The sequence below is a fragment of the Theobroma umbraticum genome, unplaced genomic scaffold, assembly GCF_002168275.2.
Source record: "Theobroma umbraticum cultivar Fairchild unplaced genomic scaffold, ASM216827v3 scaffold_55.0, whole genome shotgun sequence".
In the NCBI taxonomy this organism is placed as follows: Eukaryota; Viridiplantae; Streptophyta; class Magnoliopsida; order Malvales; family Malvaceae; genus Theobroma; species Theobroma umbraticum.
Window position 1 is genome coordinate 2,410,588 of NW_018397270.1, and position 18,453 is coordinate 2,429,040.

Sequence of the window (18,453 nt, forward strand, 5' to 3'; positions counted from 1 at the left end):
GTCTTTAATCTTTTCTTGTTAAATTAATAATTTTAGCTAAAATTCAAACTCATTATATCTGTTTTTTATGACAATGAATATTAGATGATAATGACAAGAACTTGGAGACATCATTGCTGTCCAAAGAAGACTCAAATGTTTTTGATTGAGGATGAAGATTGAGAAAAACATTAATTAGTCTTGAAGTTTATGAATATTTGATTATGTATTTATGTAGTTATGTTGATGGGATTGTAATTTGTGTAATTGTGTTAAAAATTAAAATTTGAAATTTTATTTATATTTGATGTAATGTATTTGCTTATTTATGTTTGGTGTAATTTATTTATTTGTAATATGTTTTTATTATTTAATTTATGAACTAAATCATAGTATAGTTGTATTGATGAGGAGTAAAAATAATTTTTTTGAAAAACATGGGCTAGCTCGTCCCGGCCCATGGACTAGTAAGGGGTGGGTTGGGTTGAGGATTTTACAACTCATATAAAATATGGGCTGGCCCGGCCCGACCCATATTTTTTCAACCCACAAGGGCTAGGGTCGGGTTGGACTTGGCCGGCCCATATTGACAGGTCTATGTATATCCTCGTTGCCACGGTTTTCCATTGTTCTTGTCTGCTAGTGTTAGGCCACTCTATGACATGGTCAACTCTCTTATCTTACTGTGGCACAAAACAGGCCTTGAATTGGATAAAACAATGCCTCAATCAATCAAACACTGACGGCCACAAGCTTTTCATTTTCTTCTGATTTACACAAGTGCAAGCAAATGCTGTGTCGCCTCTTCTTATCGCATCACAACAAACATTTCGCTGAGGTTTGATATTTTATAATATAATTTGATTACAAGTAATATGATTGTAAAAAAAATAATATTATAATATTTGATATATAACTAAAATAATAATTAAAATATAAAAAAGATAATACTACAGTATTTGATTTATAAGTACTTTATTGAGAATATAATTTTAATTTTCAAAATTATCCATATTTCTTAAAATACAAGTTTAATATACTTGTATTTTTTTTGTTGTTGTTAATTTTTATATAATATCATCTCTTAAATATATTTTTAATGTCATATATTTTATTTTTATTTTTTATTATAATCTTATATATTTTATTTTTATTTCTTTAATATAATTTCTTATATTATATATATTATTTGAATTTCTTTTTCCTATATTATATAAATTTTTAATTTCTTATATGTTATTTTATTTTAATTATAACATTACAAAATATCTTTAACAAAGTAACAAAATTAAAAGAAAAAAATGTTTTTAACAATATTGCTGAATGCAATGCAATGTGATTGCATTGTAATCGTACATTATAGTGATTTGTTATAAAACAAACACTATAATGTAATTTAATTTGACATATTATAGAGAATGTATTCCCACTACTTTAGTGTAAAACTTTTAAAAAATATTAAATGGTAGACAATGTGTCAGTGATTAAGAGAATAATAAGAGGATGATAGAAGAACTGTGCATAAAAAACATAAAAAAAATAAAAGAAGTTCAATGATAAAAAATAATTAAATAATTCAAAAATTAAAAATATTTCAAAAAATTAAAAAAGAAAATTAAAGTTATTAAAAAGGTGAAATTAATTAAAACTTTATTATATAACAAAAAATCTTGTGCCATACATAGATTGAAAGCTAGTAATAATATAAATGAAGATAAATATGTTATTATTTTTTATATAAATTTAAAATAGGTTCAACATTTAAATTGATTTCATCTTTTAAGTTATTTATTCTAGTTTTGCTATTAAAAAAAAGTTATTTATTCTAGTTTCACCTACAAGTAAAAAACTTCTGAATTTATTAAAAAAAATTTGACAAGGAAAGAGGTAATGTTGTTACAAATAAAGTAAGATGCATTAGAGAAAGTGGAGAGGAAGATTGAATCAATCTTTTGAAGTGTTTAATTCTCATGATAGGAGGTGAAAGATACAAATTAGGAAAAAAGTAAAAAAAGTATAGTGACAGAGCATAGTGGAGAATAAAGATGAAAAGAATTGCATATTCAAGGAAAGCTTAGAAGCATGTGAAAGAGTATCTTAAAGAGCGAGGATGTTAAACCTTTACCATGTGTAATAAATTACTGAGATTCCCATATTAACCAAAAAACGCGATTACTTAAAACTAGTTAGCTAGAAATGTTTATTGGATATTATAGAAAAAGCACATTTAGAAGAATTCGTTCATCATAGTAAGAATAGTCCATTATGGAAAAGAACATATCCATTAAGGAAATAACACGTTAGCCCATTATGTATATTAGGGAGTGTATGTGTATTAGGAAATAACTTTATGTAACTTTTTCTAGTCATTTTCATTACTTTTTGTACATCATTTTGCATACTAAAAATAATTGTCAGAGATAATAAGTTAATATTCAAAATCAAGCAATCTCATAAAATGGAGAGAGAGAGAGAGAGACGTAGAGAGAGAGTGAGAGAAAATGATAGAGAGATTTGGCAAAATGGAAAGAGAGCTGAAGGCGGCAAAAAGTGGGATCCATGGGGGGTGGCCAAGTGGAGGAGATCTTTATTCTCCATTTTCGTTGGAAACTTGGATCGTACTGTGGATTAGAGGTTACTAAAGGAAACTTTTGACGCTTATGGCTTAGTGGTAGATGTTTATATTCCCAGGTTGAGAAGACCACTTGCGTCCAGATATACATTTGTTCATTTTAGGGAAGCTGCTGAGGCTGCTAAAGCCATTCACTAGGGTCATGGTAGACGACTAAATGGAAGGATCATTAGAGTTACTAAGGCTTTTAAACCAGTGGGGTTTGGAGAGATAATTGGCAGAAAACAAGAAGTGTTTAGAAACAACACATTTGGGGATGTTGGGAATAGAACTTACAAGAAGACACTTCTATCTAACAACCTAAAGACAAGCAAGTACAGAGAAGTAGCAGTAAGACCGCAAGTCAATGCTCTAGAAATCAAAGATGACAAATAGGTTCCTAACGCCCAAGAAAAAGAGCCACAAAGGATTATTATCGAATAAAAGGACTTGGAATGGTAGGGTAGAAGTGCATTGGGATAGCTATGCAGTACTATTTCCTACATATTGGTTCAAAACTCCTTATTTAGGGAAGGTATTTCAGCTCACGTCAGACCGGTCGGTGGTCATTATGTGCTCGTTACTTTTTATGATAAGGGTGAGATGAATGCTTATCTTGAAAAATGATAGGATTTGTTTGAAACCTGGTTTTGCCATCTTTCTCCCTATTGTGTGGGGTCTGAAGATAGGAGTTTCTAGGTTTGGGTCAAGGTGGAGGAAATCCCCCTTCATATTTGGCATATTGATAGTTTCAAGGCCATTGCCAATACATGGAGCAAATTCATTAAGATTGCTCGAGATACCGAGGAAAAATAGAGACTTGACTTTGCTATGATCTTAGTGGAGGTTAAATCTCTAAGGTTCATCAAAGCTTCCATTCGCATCTCGGTTAATGGTTGTGATTTTTATGTCAGGTCCTCCATTTCTGATATTAGGTGCTATGAACCATTGTTAAAGACTGCTGATGTGGTAAATGGGAGTTCATTGAAAAGCGAGGATTATGGAGGCTCTTCAAAAGGCACAAGGATGTGCTAGCAGGAGAACATTCAAGACAAACCTGAAACGTTTGAGAGGGAGGGCTAGCTTTATGAAAAAAACTATGATTTTTCAGACAAAGCATTGAATGAAGGAAGCACAAGTCATAAAAAGAGATGGTCTATAAGGAGGTCAGGTAGTATAAGCCAGAATTCCAAAGATAAACCTAATAGGAAGATGACATAAACTTCAGAAAAAAAAGTTAGAAGACCCTTAGACGAGAAAAAAGGCAAGTGTTTCAAATTCAAATGAGGACTTTTTGGACCTATCCTTTTCTTGCCTTGATATCCGTAACAAGACTTCTGCAGATGAGGCCCAAATTATGCTAAACTCAAGCAAGTTCGCTTAAGGCCTTAAGGATAAAACAGGAGCAACGAATCAGTCTTTTAGGCACAATGCCCAAGTCGTTGATGATAACAAAATTTTGGGCTGTAGTGAAGAAAAGGTGCTGTACAATGGGCCGAAAAAGAAGTTGGGTTTTCAATCTCTTTTTGGTAAATCAAAGGAAACCGTCAGCAATGGGATCAATAACATTGATATTAGGAGAATCCCAGCTACTTCCAAGAATATGGTAAATGTCATGGAAGAATACAGCAATGAAAGTCGGGATACTCTGAGCTCTTCATTCATTAGGGAAGTCCAAATTAGAGGTTTGGAGTGGATTGCTAGTCAGTATGATGGATCTCCTTCAGTTAATGATGATAGAGTATTAGTAGGCCTGGATGAGTCAGAGAATAAAATTTTTGACTTATGTAAGGGCACTCATAGAGAGTTATTTTTAGGTTCTAGTAAAAGGAGTGACCAGCTTAGAAAAGTGATATATTCAAATCAAGAGAAAAACCAATTTAAAATTTTGAAACCCTTTAACTCTACTCAAAAAAGAAAAATGAGGAAAGAGATACAGGATGATCTAGATCTTGATAAAGTGCCAAACATCATTTCGTTTTTTCCTACCTTATCAGAAGGCAAGTCTGTTAATTCTCCAAGGAGAGAAAATAACAAAGCAATCCTAACATGGGAAGTTAGCAGAAGATTGGGCATGAATTTTCAAAAGAAAAGGGAAGATGTGATAAGACTCATGTTAAGAATTGAAGAGGAAGCTACTAGGGAGGGGCAAAACATGGCATGATTGAAGATCTATTTTTCTGATTATTTGTGAGTTGTTAGTTTTTATGATCATTATTTCTTGGAACATTAAAGGGTTAGGGAGAAGTGAAAAGAAGAGGGTAGTGCGAAAGGTGGTTAGCAAGCATAATCCGAACATGCTCTTCATCCAAGAATCCAAGTTACAAGAAGCTAAAAAAAGTTTATTTGAGAAGTTGTGGGGCAATGCCAGTATCAACGATAAGTTAGTTGCTACAGAAGGCAGATAAGGGGGACTCATCAGCATTTGGAGGAATGATTTCTTTGATTTGAGGGACTATTCTGAAGGGAGATATTACAGCATGATGGTTGGTACTGTTAAGAAGAGGAATAGAGATTGTGGGTTCATTAGCATTTATGCACCGAACGATGAAGGGCTCAGAAAAAAGTTATGGGTAGAATTGTTAAGGTTTACCAATGGGAGAGAAGTTTGGTAATCCATAGGGGGTGACTTCAGCATAGTTAGAGAAGAGCACGAGAGGACCGGCAGGAGTAATATAAGTAGATTGACTTCAGACTTTAGTGATTTTATAAACGAGATGGCTCTGGTTGACCTTCCATTAAGTGGAGATAAATTCACCTGGTACGGTTATAAAGATGGTTGGATCTTTAGTAGGTTAGATAGGTTTTTATTGGACTTTGATTGGATTTAATTGGAGCAAGGTCTAATTTAGGAATGTGTCCCAAATTCTTTATCTGACCATAATCCGGTGATTTTGAGATCTAATAGGGTTAACTGAGGCCCTCGCCCCTTTAAGCTGTTTAATCATTAGTTAGATGAGCATAGTTTTCAACAATTGGTGAAAGACTTCTAGGATAGTAGCAGTGGTTCAACTATAAATAGAGGTAGCTTATGGAGAAAGTTAAGAGATTTTAAACTCGTGATTAAAGACTGAAAAACCAACGTGTTTGGTAATACTCAACAGAAAATCCAAAGTCTTGAAATAGAAATCAAAAGGCTATAAGCAGATTACCAAGATAGAAGTGATGATGTGGAGGGTAGAAGAATTCTATGCAACAAAAAAGCTAAATTGTGGAATCTATATTGTAATGAAGAAAGAGAATGGATCCAAAAATCTAAAGTCAAATGGGTGTGCGATGGGGTTCGCAACACTAAATATTTTCCTGCTATAACAGCTACTAAAGGTCGGATTAATCATCTAGTCAGTATCAAAGGCCCAAAGGGAGTAATTGTGAACCTAAAGGGTATTAAAGAGGAGGTTGTAAGACACTTTCAAGATTTATACAAGGAGAATGAAGTCCTTGAGCTTGTTAATCTAGGTTGCCATTTTAATAAATTGTCTAAGGAATTTGTTGGTTTCTTGGAACATCCGTTTGAGGAGGATGAGATTTGGGAGATGATTCAAGGTTGCGATGGTAACAAAGCTCCTGGGCTTGATAGATATAATTTGAATTTTTTCAAGAAGTAGTGGCCAATTATTAAAAGTGATGTTATGAGGTTTATGGATGAGTTCTTTTCCAATGGAAAACTCGAGCATAACGTGAACACCTCTTTTATTGCCCTTATCCCCAAGGTTCTGAATCCAACTAGCCTAAACAAATATCGCCTATTAGTTTTGTGAGTAATTTGTATAAGACTTTAGCAAAAACTCTTGCCAACAGACTAAAACTTGTCATAGGTGAAGGGATTGGGATTAATGAATTTACCTTCATCAAAGGAAGGCAATAGCTGGACTGCACGCTCATAGTTAACGAAGTTGTCTATTGGTTGAAAAAGGATGTTTTCGAAGGTATGGTTCTTAAACTTGACTTTGAAAAAGCCTTTGATAGCATCAGTTGAAACTTTCTCGATCATGTGCTAGGATATATGAGGTTTGGAGTGAAATGGAGATGCTGGATTAAGGAATGTATTTCCACTACCAAAATTTCTATTCTAGTCAATGGTTCACCATCGAGACAATTCGTTATGGAAAGGGGCCTTGGGCAAAGATGTCCCCTCTCTTGTTTAACATAGCGGGTGAAGCCTATAGTGCCATGTTATGTAAAGCGAAGAGTATCGAGATTTGCAAAGGAGTTATGATTGGGAAAAATGGTTTGTCTCTTACACATCTGTAATATGTAGATGACACAATCCTATTTTGTGGTGCAGATCTTGAAAGTCTTTTAATTCTCAAAAAGATCTTTAAATGCTACTAAAGTGTTTCAGATCTCAAAGTCAACTTCACAAAGAGCCATCTTATTGGGATTGGGATTGATCAAAGGTTGGTGGGAAGATGGGCCACGAACATCATGTGTAAAGTAGGACATTTACCCACCACGCATCTTGGGTTCCCCTTCGGTGCCAAACACAACTCAACTAGATTTCAGGATCCAATCTTGGATAAAGTGGGAAGAAAGCTTGCTGGTTGGAAGACTAAAATGTTATCATTAGGATGCAAGATCACCTTACTCAACTCTATCTTGACTAACTTGATAGCGTTCTTTATGTCCCTATTTCAAGTTCCTCAGAAGGTAAAAAATGAGCTTGAAAAATTACAACGTAGATTCTTGTGGGGAGGGGATGACCAAAAATGAAAAATTCATCTTATCAAATGGGACAAGGTCTATAACTACAAGGATTGTGTGGGTATTGGTATTACGGACATTGATGTGAAAAATTGTGCTTTGCTTAACAAGTGAATTTGGAGGTATGGGAAAGAGACTGATAGTCTTTGGAGACAGGTGATAGTTGATAAAGCCGACAGTGACCCTTCCATCCTTTTGCCAAACACGAGTGCAAACAGGAGAGTTTCCACCCTATGGAGGCACATTATTAACCCCTTTTCCCTTTCTAACAAATTTTACCTACAGGTTGTTCTTAACTTTGGTTTTGCAATGGGTAAAGGCGATAATCTACTTTTTTAGAGTGACAAATGGATTGACTGGATCATTTTGAGTCAAGCTTTCCCGAGAATCTTCGCACTGGTTGTTAATAAAAATGGCAAGGTTGTTGATTTCGGACAATGGGAGGAAGACTCTTGGGTTTAGAATGTTAAGTTGCGAAAACGGCTTTTCAACTAGGAAAATGAGCAATGGGAGAAATTGGGGTCTGCTCTCAAGGATTACCAACTGACTAAAGTGATTAAGGATGAATTAATTTGGAAATATAAAGTCAATGGTGTGTACACTGTCAAATCGTTTTCCAAACAAATCATGGCTCCCAAGGATAAAATCGAAAAGATATGGAAATATGTCTAGACCGGATTAGTGCCTTTTAAAGTGGAAGCATTCATTTGGCAATTAATGCATGGTAAGATTACAGTCAAAGACAAGCTGGCAAAAAGAGGTATGTTACAAAATAACCCCCTGCTTTGTGTTCTTTGTAATCTTAATAGAGAAACTTGTTGTCACCTATTTATTGAATGCAAAGAAACGTGGAGAGTTTAGGCTAGTTGGTGGAAGTTGTGCGGCAGCAAATGGGTCATCCCTATTGAAATTAAAACCTTTTTCGAAGTTAGGAATAGTTGTAATTAGGGTAATATTGACGATAGAATTTGGAAAATAGCATTTTTTGCTATAGTTTGGTCTATTTGGAAATGCATAAATGAAGTCATCTTCACTGGTAAGGAATGGAATGTTAATGAATGTCTAGACTTAGTTAAAGTGAGAGTTACTTCTTAGTCTAATGTCAAATGGCCAAGTGATTACTTTTCTATTCTGGACATTTTTAGGGAACCGCTAGCTCGTGGCGTAACTAGGAAGAATAAGAAGGTTATTAAAAACATCTTGTGAACTACCTCTGATGAGAGGTCACTGAAGTTTAATATTGACGGAGCAGCTCAATGGTGTCTCGGACCTACTGGTATAGGTGGCTTGTTGCAAAATAGCAATGGGGAGACCAAAATTATTTTTCCAAACACATTGTTGAAGCTGACTTCAACCTTGGAGAATATAGAGTTGTAAGGGAAGCTTTTGCCATCTTTGCTGCATCTACATGGAAAGAGGATTACAACTTATTGATTTAAAGAGACTCATGCAATGTGGTTAAATGGATAAAAGCCCTGCTTTAGCATCCTGGAGATTTAGGAAGTGGACTTTGCAGATTGAGAGATTTAAAGAGATTATTAGCAATTGGAGTATTAAGCACGCTAAGAGAGAGGCCAACCAAAAAGCTGATAGGCTTGCAAAGGATGGGGTGCATCTTTCACATGATATCTTTCATGTTTTTGAGTAAAGAAGTCCTTTCCCCTTTTCTTTATGCGTCTGTTTTTATCTCTCGAATGTTGGTTCTGTTAGCTCCTATGACTTTTACTTGGAGTGTTTGATTTTTCTGAATGGTTATGTATCGCTGGTTCCTATCGCCGCCTCAAGTGGACTATGACCCTTTTTTGTTTGTTGTGTACCTTTTTGGCTGGTGGTTAACTCCTTTGGACTTTTTTGTTTGTATAGTCATAAACTTGTCTTTTGTTTTTGCTTGCCGGGATCATTTTGTGTGCCGTTTGTAAAGGTGTTATCCCAGGTCTTCTTTTTTACTTTGATGCCTTAAGGGGCCTTTTCTGTTGCCTTCATGGTGTTTTTGGAAGATATACTACTCTTTGTTTAAGGGCATATCATTCTTCTCCAGCCTTCTGGAGTTACTTTTGTTCTTTTTTGGGGAATCCTTTAATTCCCCATTGATTTATGGAAGCTTACTCTTGATTTTCAAAAAAGAATATTCAAAATCAATCATCTATATTTTGCCCTATACATAAAAATTCTTGATGAAAGAAGTTCTCATGCATTGCTAATAAAATTGAATAAAAAGAAAATTAAAGAAAGTTAGTTGAGAGTAATGCACTGTCTTATGCATGGTATTCCTTTCTTATGCAAAAAAAATCTTTTTATTATCATTTTTTATTTTTTTTCTTTGTTTTTTGATTTGTTGCCCTCTGAAAAAAAAAATGCCATTGAAAGATCAAAAAAATTTTCACACATAAGGTTAACAAATATGAAAGTATGACTTTTGACTTTTTTGAAATATTAGTGAATCCTATATTTCATGTACTTTTCGAATTCGACCAATGAAAATTTGACTTGTTCGATTCATAGGTAGGAGTTTGGACCCATTCAATGCACGAATGGGGTATATGACATATGGATCTCTGGTCAGTTGGTAGTGACTTTTATGAGAGTTTAACTCGTTTAAATGTACTAACGAGAATCTAAATTTCATTGTATGATGTTGAGGAGTGGTGTAAACATTTGAATGTAAAATGATTTTTGTTTATGTCAAATATTTTGAAATGACTCTATTTGAATTCAAGAATCTCGTATGAATACTGTTATGGTAAGATTTATTTATATAATAATATATTTCTATTTGAGATCTATTTTTGAACTTTTAAGAATAGGAAGTATATTAGTATTTGTTCTAAATATTGTTGATATTTGAAATAAGTTTGTATTTTGCATCTTATATCTGTTTTAAAGCTTTGATTTTCTGAATTAAGAGCTCTATTTTATATGCTTCTTTGAACCATTCCATAAGAGTTATTTGGAACCTTTAAAATACGATGTTCTAGAATACTTGAAAATGCTTAAATTTGGTGCGTTTTGCTCTTACTCGTGGTATTTAGGTGTCATTTCCTTAACTACGGTTAATCTGTTTACTAAGTTTTGTAACTCATTAATTTTTTTTTTTCATATTAAGCTTAAGATTAGTTTGGATGCGAGTTGAGTGTTCAACAAAGGTTTTCAAAAAAAGTAATATTAAATTTAAAAAGGGGTTTCTTTGATATCTTAGAATAATTCTTGTAAAATTAAAGTTTAAAATTTTATTTACTATTGAAAAAAATGTATAAACTTTGTGAATGTATAAACAAATCCTTTTAACAATAAGAAGTTAGTTTCGAATAATTGATACATTAAGCGGTTTAATTTGAAAAAAAAATAGTGATTTAGGTATATGTTAAATCTTTTGCAACTTGAACTGCAGGGTAAGCTGTGGGTTGATTTATTCTAAATATAACATAAAAATGGGATACAGTCAAATCTAATATATATAAAGGCACCATGGCCATTTGTCATCGAAATAATGACTCGTTGGTACCTGATTCAGGTCGGACTTGGCATAGAGGTGCTTTTAGGCTCAAGGTCGACTTGTTCTGAGATATTATTCTATTAATAAATATTTTTTTAATTCTAATTGAACAATATATTTAATTAATTAAAATACTAATATAAAAATACTTGTAATATTTAAAAAATTAGATAATTTAAATTGGTTGGCCCAGATCAAACTTAAGATTTTAAAGGTGTAAACTGGGTTGGGCCGAGTCTGGACACTTGTGCACTCGTGTACTGCTGCTGCTGCTTCTGTATTTCTGTCCTTTCATGGTTCCACTTTAAGAACAGCAAGACAACCCATATTTTTGTATCAGTTGCGCTTAATATTTGCTTTGCTTGCCAGGTATGAATCCTCTTTTTTAGTGCTTACTGCTTTCTTTTGGGTTTTTCTAATGTAATTCCATTGCCTTGGATCATGATGATGTTCAATGGCTTTATTCATTGGTTTGTGATGGCGGGTCTCATTTTTTCTTCTTTCCTTTAATATTCTGGAGCTATTTGTCCTCTCTCTATCGTTTCCTTTTTCTTCGCACAAAAATATGGGTGTTTTCAACAGTCAGGAGAACAAAAGCCCAAAGTTGTTTCCAGCTTTCTGGGTTTTCTGATCCCTTTAATTCGATTTTTCTTTTAATTTTATCTTTCATTTTTGGTTTATTTATTAGCTAGTGGACAATAGGTGCTGAGTTTTTTGAACATGCGTTTGGAAGTGAGTTCTGAATTAAGAAATTGAAAGAAAAAAGTTATCCAACCATTGGATTTTTAGATGCAGCATTTTGTAAAATCCTTTGAATTTTTAATCATCCAAACCCAACCTTTATTTACTTGATTATTAGTAGTGTGCAAGTCTCTGCGCTGTTTCTTTTGGATTTAAGTCATGATACAAATGGGTTATTGGTCACACTGAGTTATGTCATTCCTAGTAGTGTGCTTATTACTTTACTCATTAGACAACTTGTGAACTGGTTGATTGTATATTCTGCTGCAATTCAAATTATATAGTATTTTCTTTTACTTATAATTCAATCTGTTTTATGGCACTAGTAATCCCAGTGAATAAGGCTTCTGGCTACCAAGATTAGGTGTTTCCTAGTAGTAAAGCCCCTAGTCACTTGTAAAACATGAGATTCCTACTATTCAGACTTCTTTTTACTTAAAGGTCAGGACTCAGGTTGAAATTAGCCACAAGCTTCAAATCAGTTGGTGACATTGGAATACAGTAGGCTGCTGGGGTCTCATAAGGTGATTTCAATATGAGCTTGGTCGAGTTAGTTTAATTGTCATTTGAATTAAAATATCTTGTTTTTAACCCTGATAGGCTTTGTTTATGCAGGGTATTATAGTTCAAAAGAGTGACCATTGTGGCCCAAAGCGAGAAGGTTTAAACTGGTTCACAATTGCAACCGTAACTAATTTAGAAGGGGAGAAAATGCTTTTATTATTGAAAATGAAGGGATCTAGTCAACTTATTCAAATTCCAAAAACCAATCTCTCTCTTTTTCTCTCTGTTGCTTCTAAATCATCCAGCTCATCACCTCTATCCTCTGAAATAAAAACTGAAATTGAAAGAATCACCAGAATCATCAATGACCATCCATTTCCTGATGAACCACTTCAACCTACCCTTTTCCAGCTGATCCCACCCATTGCCCTCTCTGTGTCTTTTGTGGAGAATGTTCTTGGTCGACTCTTTGCAACACACTCAAATGGTCTGAAAGCCTTGGAGTTCTTCAAGTATTGCGTCGACTATTCTCAGCTTACTCCAAGTGTGGACGCTTTTGAAAAGACGCTCCACATCCTCACACGCATGCGCTATTTTGATAAAGCTTGGGAATTGATGGTAGAAATGGGACACACACGCCCTTACTTGCTTACCCTTAAATCAATGAGCATCATGTTAGCAAAAATTGCAAAGTTCCAATCCTATGAAGATACCCTTAAAGCATTCAAAACGATGGAGACTGATGTTTTTGTTGGGAGGAATTTTAGTACTGATGAGTTCAATGTCCTCCTTCGAGCTTTTTGCTCACAGAGGGAGATGAAGGAAGCCAGATCAGTATTCCAGAAGATGCATTCTCGATTTTCTCCTGATACCAAGACCATGAATATTCTGCTTTTGGGATTCAAGGAATCAGGCAATGTTGCTGCAATGGAACTTTTTTTCCATGACATGGTTCGAAGAGGTTTCAAGCCTAACAGTATGACATATAACATTCGGATTGATGCTTACTGTAAAAAGGGATGTTTGGGGGATGGTCTGCGACTTCTTGAAGAAATGGAACAGGTTCACTGCTTGCCCACACTTGAAACAATCACTACTTTGATTCATGGCGCTGGAGTTGCTCGAAATATGCCGAAGGCAAAGCAGTTGTTTGATGAAATTCCCAAAAGGAATTTACAACCAGATGTTGGAGCTTATAATGCTCTGATCAGTTCTCTTATTAGGTCCAGAGATATAAAATCTGCGATTGAGTTGATGGATGAGATGGAGAGGAAGCAGATTGAGCATGACAATTTGACATATCATACAATGTTTTTAGGAATGATGAAGTTGAGTGGTATTGAGGGAGTTTGTGAGCTTTACTATAAAATGACTGAGAGAAATTTCATTCCTAAGGCCCGAACAGTGGTGATGCTAATGAAATATTTTTGTGAAAATCAGAATCTAGATTTGGGTTTAAATTTGTGGGATTATCTAGTAGAGAAAGGGTGTTGTCCTCATAGTCATGCATTGGATCTTTTAGTAACAGGATTGTGCTCCCGAGGACGGTTGCCTGAAGCATTTGAATGCTGCAAGCAAATGTTGGAGAGAGGAAGGCATATGAGTGAATCAGTATATCGTATGATGCAAAGATTTTTAAAGCAGTATGATGAGATGGACAAGTTGATGGACCTCGACAGGATGATGATGAAACTGCAATCTGTTTTGCCTTCATCTAGAGGGCAAGCTATTGGTTCCACATGCTGAGTTTTGAAGTAACATTGTTTCTTGCAAAATATATAGAAGCTGGATTCATTTTATCCGAATTGGTTCTGAACGGTTTTTCCCCATTATTTCTTAGCTGCACTGTGACAGCTCACTGAATTTGATGATATAATTTGTTTCTTCAATGATGGTTCAAAGATGGTAAGTGCACTGACAGAAGTTACTGTCGTTTATTGGTTATTGATTTAATTTTCAAAAAATATATCGATGGATGGATTTTAAGGAAATTAGAAGATAAATGTCTGCTATGATTTAATTTTTAAATAACTATTCACAACCCTCTTCTTTTTTTTTTACCCTCTAAGAAGATATTTTTCACCCTGTCTGCTTTAATCATGATTAATAGTGAGTTCCTTCTGGCCATTAGCCTTATTTAAGGGTAATTTTTATTTTTGGGATGCATAAATGAATTCAGTAGAGTGGAGGGTTTTTGTGTTTTTTTTTTTAATTTCTGCAACATATCCTAAAAGGAGCTGCAGACCTGCTACAGCAATTCAGTTTCTCTTTCTTATTTATGGAGTTCTACTTTTACCCTTAGGCGTCATTGATTTTACATATTCATATGACTAATTGTTTTTCCTTCCCCTGCTTAGCCCTTCCCTGCTGCAAACTCTCTCAAATTTCCACCAGTACTAACAGAAGAATGCTGTACTGTCGAGATTGAAGCCTCTATTAGCTTTGTCACCAAGACTGTTATCTATTAGCCTTCTCCCTAAACCATAGTCCTCTCTTTATTCTCTTCTGTTTTTGCCTCTGGCAGTAAGTAAAGTCACTGTATCCTGGGTTCCATTCTCGCTAGTTGGTGTTTCTCCCACAAATGCTAATTTATTTGTAAAATTGGTGCTGCTTTACACTTCCTTTTTCCATATCTGCTGAGCTTTCGTAATTAATCTCTTTGTGATTTTCTTAACTTATTTGTTTTGGGATGGGAAATTGGTGTAATTGTTGATATTGTAACTGGTGCAGCAATTAGAGTGAGGGAAGCCAAGGAGTTTGTCATGCAATGGTTGGTCCTGAAAGGATGGCAATCAAAGAGCAAGAAAGAAGGTTATTCTGAAAGGGGAGGATGCAATCATGCAAAGCTTGCTGAGGCAACATTTGAAGGACTTTGAAGGTACTTGTTGAATAGTTTCTTTTTTTGTAGGACTAAAAGTTTGACTGTATAAGATAGATTTAATACGTTGAGAGATATTTGATTTCGCCAATGACTAGACCTTTTCTTGCATTGGAACTATATTCAAATAACTAAATCATGTATGATTAATATTCAAGAACCATTTAATTTATTATACCCTTGTGAAATCTCCTAAGAAACATGGATGAATAATTCAAAATTTCTTGCTTAAATTTGACATAAAGCTCCTCAAATTTGTGAAGAAAAACTAGGATTGGTATTTAATGAATGGTCTAGATGATTAACTTGATGTTCTTTAGTTAGGTGAATAATGAGAAAATTGCAATCAATTTGTGTGTGCTTCGTGTCTTTCTCCTTTAACTAATCTCTATCACATTGCTACACTCCATTCCTTAGTTTTGAGCATGACCATTTCTTTCTCATTTTTTGGGAGGGTGGATTTGAATCCGATTCTTTAAGTAGAGGATACATGCACCTTACTGTTAAGTCAAATGTTTAGGTTCATGTAAATGTAATAATTAGTAGAGACTGATGATGGAGTTGTATGCAATTATCACTTATCACCCTTGTTTCTTGTTTGCTATTAGTTTGTGACATGTATTTAAGTAAAGGAGTAATGTGCTTTGATGGCTTACAATGAATTTTCATGCTTTATAGAGTATTATGACCTCAATATCTTACATTTCTCCTTTGAAAATTTTCTCAATCTTATACAATACTTTGCCTTTTTTTCTCTCACGTTTTGTTTTGGTATTGTGATCCTGGACAACACAATGAGAGGTAGCCTTCTCATGTCCTATAAATCGACCACTCCCTTCCAAGTATTTTAAACCTCAGACCTTTTAAGTTATAGTCGTAAGTTCTAACCAGGCTAGTCATTATTATGATCGTAATTGTTATTTCTGTTTCCAATTTGTGCTTATAATAACAAGTTAAATGACCGATCATAGGAACAAGCATTGGAAGAATAGACTAAGGATGATGCAAGTAGGTATGTAGACAGTAGGAAGAGAGAAAAGTTTATAATTTACAGAATTTGTTGTGGTGTGACATGCATGGTAGAGTAATTGTTTAATGTTGTAGCATATTTTGCCACATTAGATTGATGGGTCCCAACCAATCTCATTTTTATATGTTGGTGCTCTATGTCCTACTTATAGTCGTTGCAGGTTCTTATGACTATGTCCAGCTGATAGAGGAGTCATATCAACAAGAAAATGAAGAAAAGGCTCTGATTGAAAACTTGAAATACTTGAGAAATGGGGAAAGCACACTATTACCATATTTGAAGGTGGTCAAGTTTTTATTCTACACGATGCTCTAATAAGCACTAAATATAATAATTTCAACGATTTTTAAAGGCTTAATTCTTAAAAATGTCTATGAATTCTTCAAAAAAGTTCAAATAAGTTTTAATTATTCTATTGTGTTTATTTTGAGTCAATTAAGTCTTTATAACTAACGATTGATTAATTGTCATTTATTAAAATATTATTTATCATTTTATACTCATGTGGTATTGACATGATAGTCATGTGGAAAGTGAAAATATTATATAGTTGTCATCATGTTACATTAGATGTCATGTTATTATTGAGTATGACATATCATCATGTCATATTAACGTCACGTATATGATGAGAGATGGCATTTTGATCATTAATCATAAGAGTTTGATTAAATGTAATGATTAATTTAGAAACATTTTAAGGTATCATGTCATTGTTAAACAAGAAGATAGAGATATAAGTTTGATTGATTAAAATGAAAAAAAACAAAAGTTTTTCTTTGAGTTGAATTTGAGTTTGATTCTTATCTATCGTAATCTATGTAGTCTTTATTTTTTTTAAAGTAATATAAACTATAATACTTACTCTTAATTTCTTTCTCAATCATTTTTCGTCGCTAATTCTTGCAATGTTTTCCTTTTGAAATTCATAAAAAGTTGGTAACTAAATTGTTCTACATCGAGTTGGTAAAAAATAACTAAGAATATAGTTCCAAAAGAAAATTGAATGAAGTAATCACAATAATATCTAATTATATGAATATAGGTAATTTCGATGATATATTTAAATTTTATCATGAATTTTTTTTATTTGTGTAACTTAGAATAGACTCTAAAAAGAAGAAGTCAAAATATCTCATACGACTTTGTATTACAATATTTTTGTTAATATAGGTTTTTTTCTTTCAAAATTTGTTAATTTAATCTCTTTATTTTGAGATTTTTATGCAATTTAGTGGTGTTAATGTCTTGTTGACTTGGTTTTGACATGATAGACAACATTGACGTGATAAATTAATTACATTGTTTAATTAAAAAAATCTAAATATAAAAAGAATTCATTTATATGAGGAACTAACGGTTCACCTCCTGATTAGTAGACAAAAATATTGTTTCATGGTTTTCAAATATATGTACATGAGCAAAATATTCACATATCTCAAAAACTACCTAAATGAATTGAACTTAGTCAATTTTTGCTCAATATCTCCTGTAATCACACCACTAACATTATTTATTTTTAGCATCGAACAAAATATCAAAAGACTAATAAATCACTCGACATTTTTTATTTTAAAATAACAATATTTGACTAGTTAATTACAAAAACAAGTGCAAGACCTAATAAATTGAAAAACAAGAGTCGAAGCAGTCCAATATGATTCACAACAACACATTAAATAACATTCAAAGCAGATTCACTTGACATTTTTTTATGTTTTTCTAAGTTGGAAATCAAAATCCATTGGTTTTCTTTTATTGTGCAATTTCTTGAGGCAATAGTAACAAAATTAGTATTTTAATGGTAAAAATAAGGCAACAGGTATATGAACATAATGCAAATCACATTTCTTCTCACAAATAGCTTCCTACTAGATATGAATAATGATGAAACCTTTATTGCCGGTTGCAATTACCAATTAATTTGCCTTTCCAACCTGTTAATGATAAGATAATATATCACATTATGAGAGCATTTGAACATTTAAAACCAAAACAAAATGCAACAAACAAATTTTTACTCACATTTAAAATAGAAATCTTTCTTGTAACTGTAGCTGTTGAAGTAGATTTAGTTCTGGGATTTGTGGGTCATAGGTGCTTTCCTTTTCCTCTTAGGAATTGCATGCTTCACTTTCATTCTCTGGACAGCACTACCTTTTAAATTAAAGCAATTAGCCATTGCAATAGCAAATCTATGAGCATAGGTGCTTTCCCACTAGTATACTTTACTCTCATTTTCTTGACAGCTTGTCCTTCTCCATTAGTGACTCCAATAGCAGATGTAGTGGCCCCAACAGCAGATGCAATGGCTCCAACAGTAGATTTACTTGCTCCAATAGTAGCAAATTCACTTGTTCTAGTAGAGTATATTTCCTCTTTCGGGCTTAACTTTTCTTACTACTTGTCTGACCCTAAAAATGCAAATGACAAAATAAGTAACTAGCGATAAACAATGCAGTAAATAAAACAAAAAGATATTCTAAACCATTTACCTACGGCATTGGACATTT

General features: G+C 33.5%; 1 protein-coding gene across 2 annotated transcripts; it reads left to right on the plus strand.

Moving 5' to 3' along the window:
* Positions 1 to 11,039: 11,039 nt before the first annotated feature.
* Positions 11,040 to 16,362, plus strand: LOC110426347 (Tetratricopeptide repeat (TPR)-like superfamily protein). 2 transcript variants are annotated; one of them, XM_021441561.1, is made up of 5 exons: positions 11,040 to 11,156; positions 11,855 to 12,052; positions 12,144 to 13,937; positions 14,763 to 14,910; positions 16,092 to 16,362. In XM_021441561.1, the coding sequence occupies exon 3, from the start codon at positions 12,240 to 12,242 to the stop codon at positions 13,776 to 13,778; it is 1,539 nt and encodes a 512-aa protein (XP_021297236.1). In that variant the 5' UTR covers positions 11,040 to 11,156; positions 11,855 to 12,052; positions 12,144 to 12,239; the 3' UTR covers positions 13,779 to 13,937; positions 14,763 to 14,910; positions 16,092 to 16,362. The 2 variants fall into 2 exon arrangements, with proteins under 2 accessions (XP_021297236.1, XP_021297237.1); XM_021441562.1 differs by having other exon boundaries at positions 11,092 to 11,156; positions 11,970 to 12,052.
* The last annotated feature ends 2,091 nt before the right edge of the window (positions 16,363 to 18,453 follow it).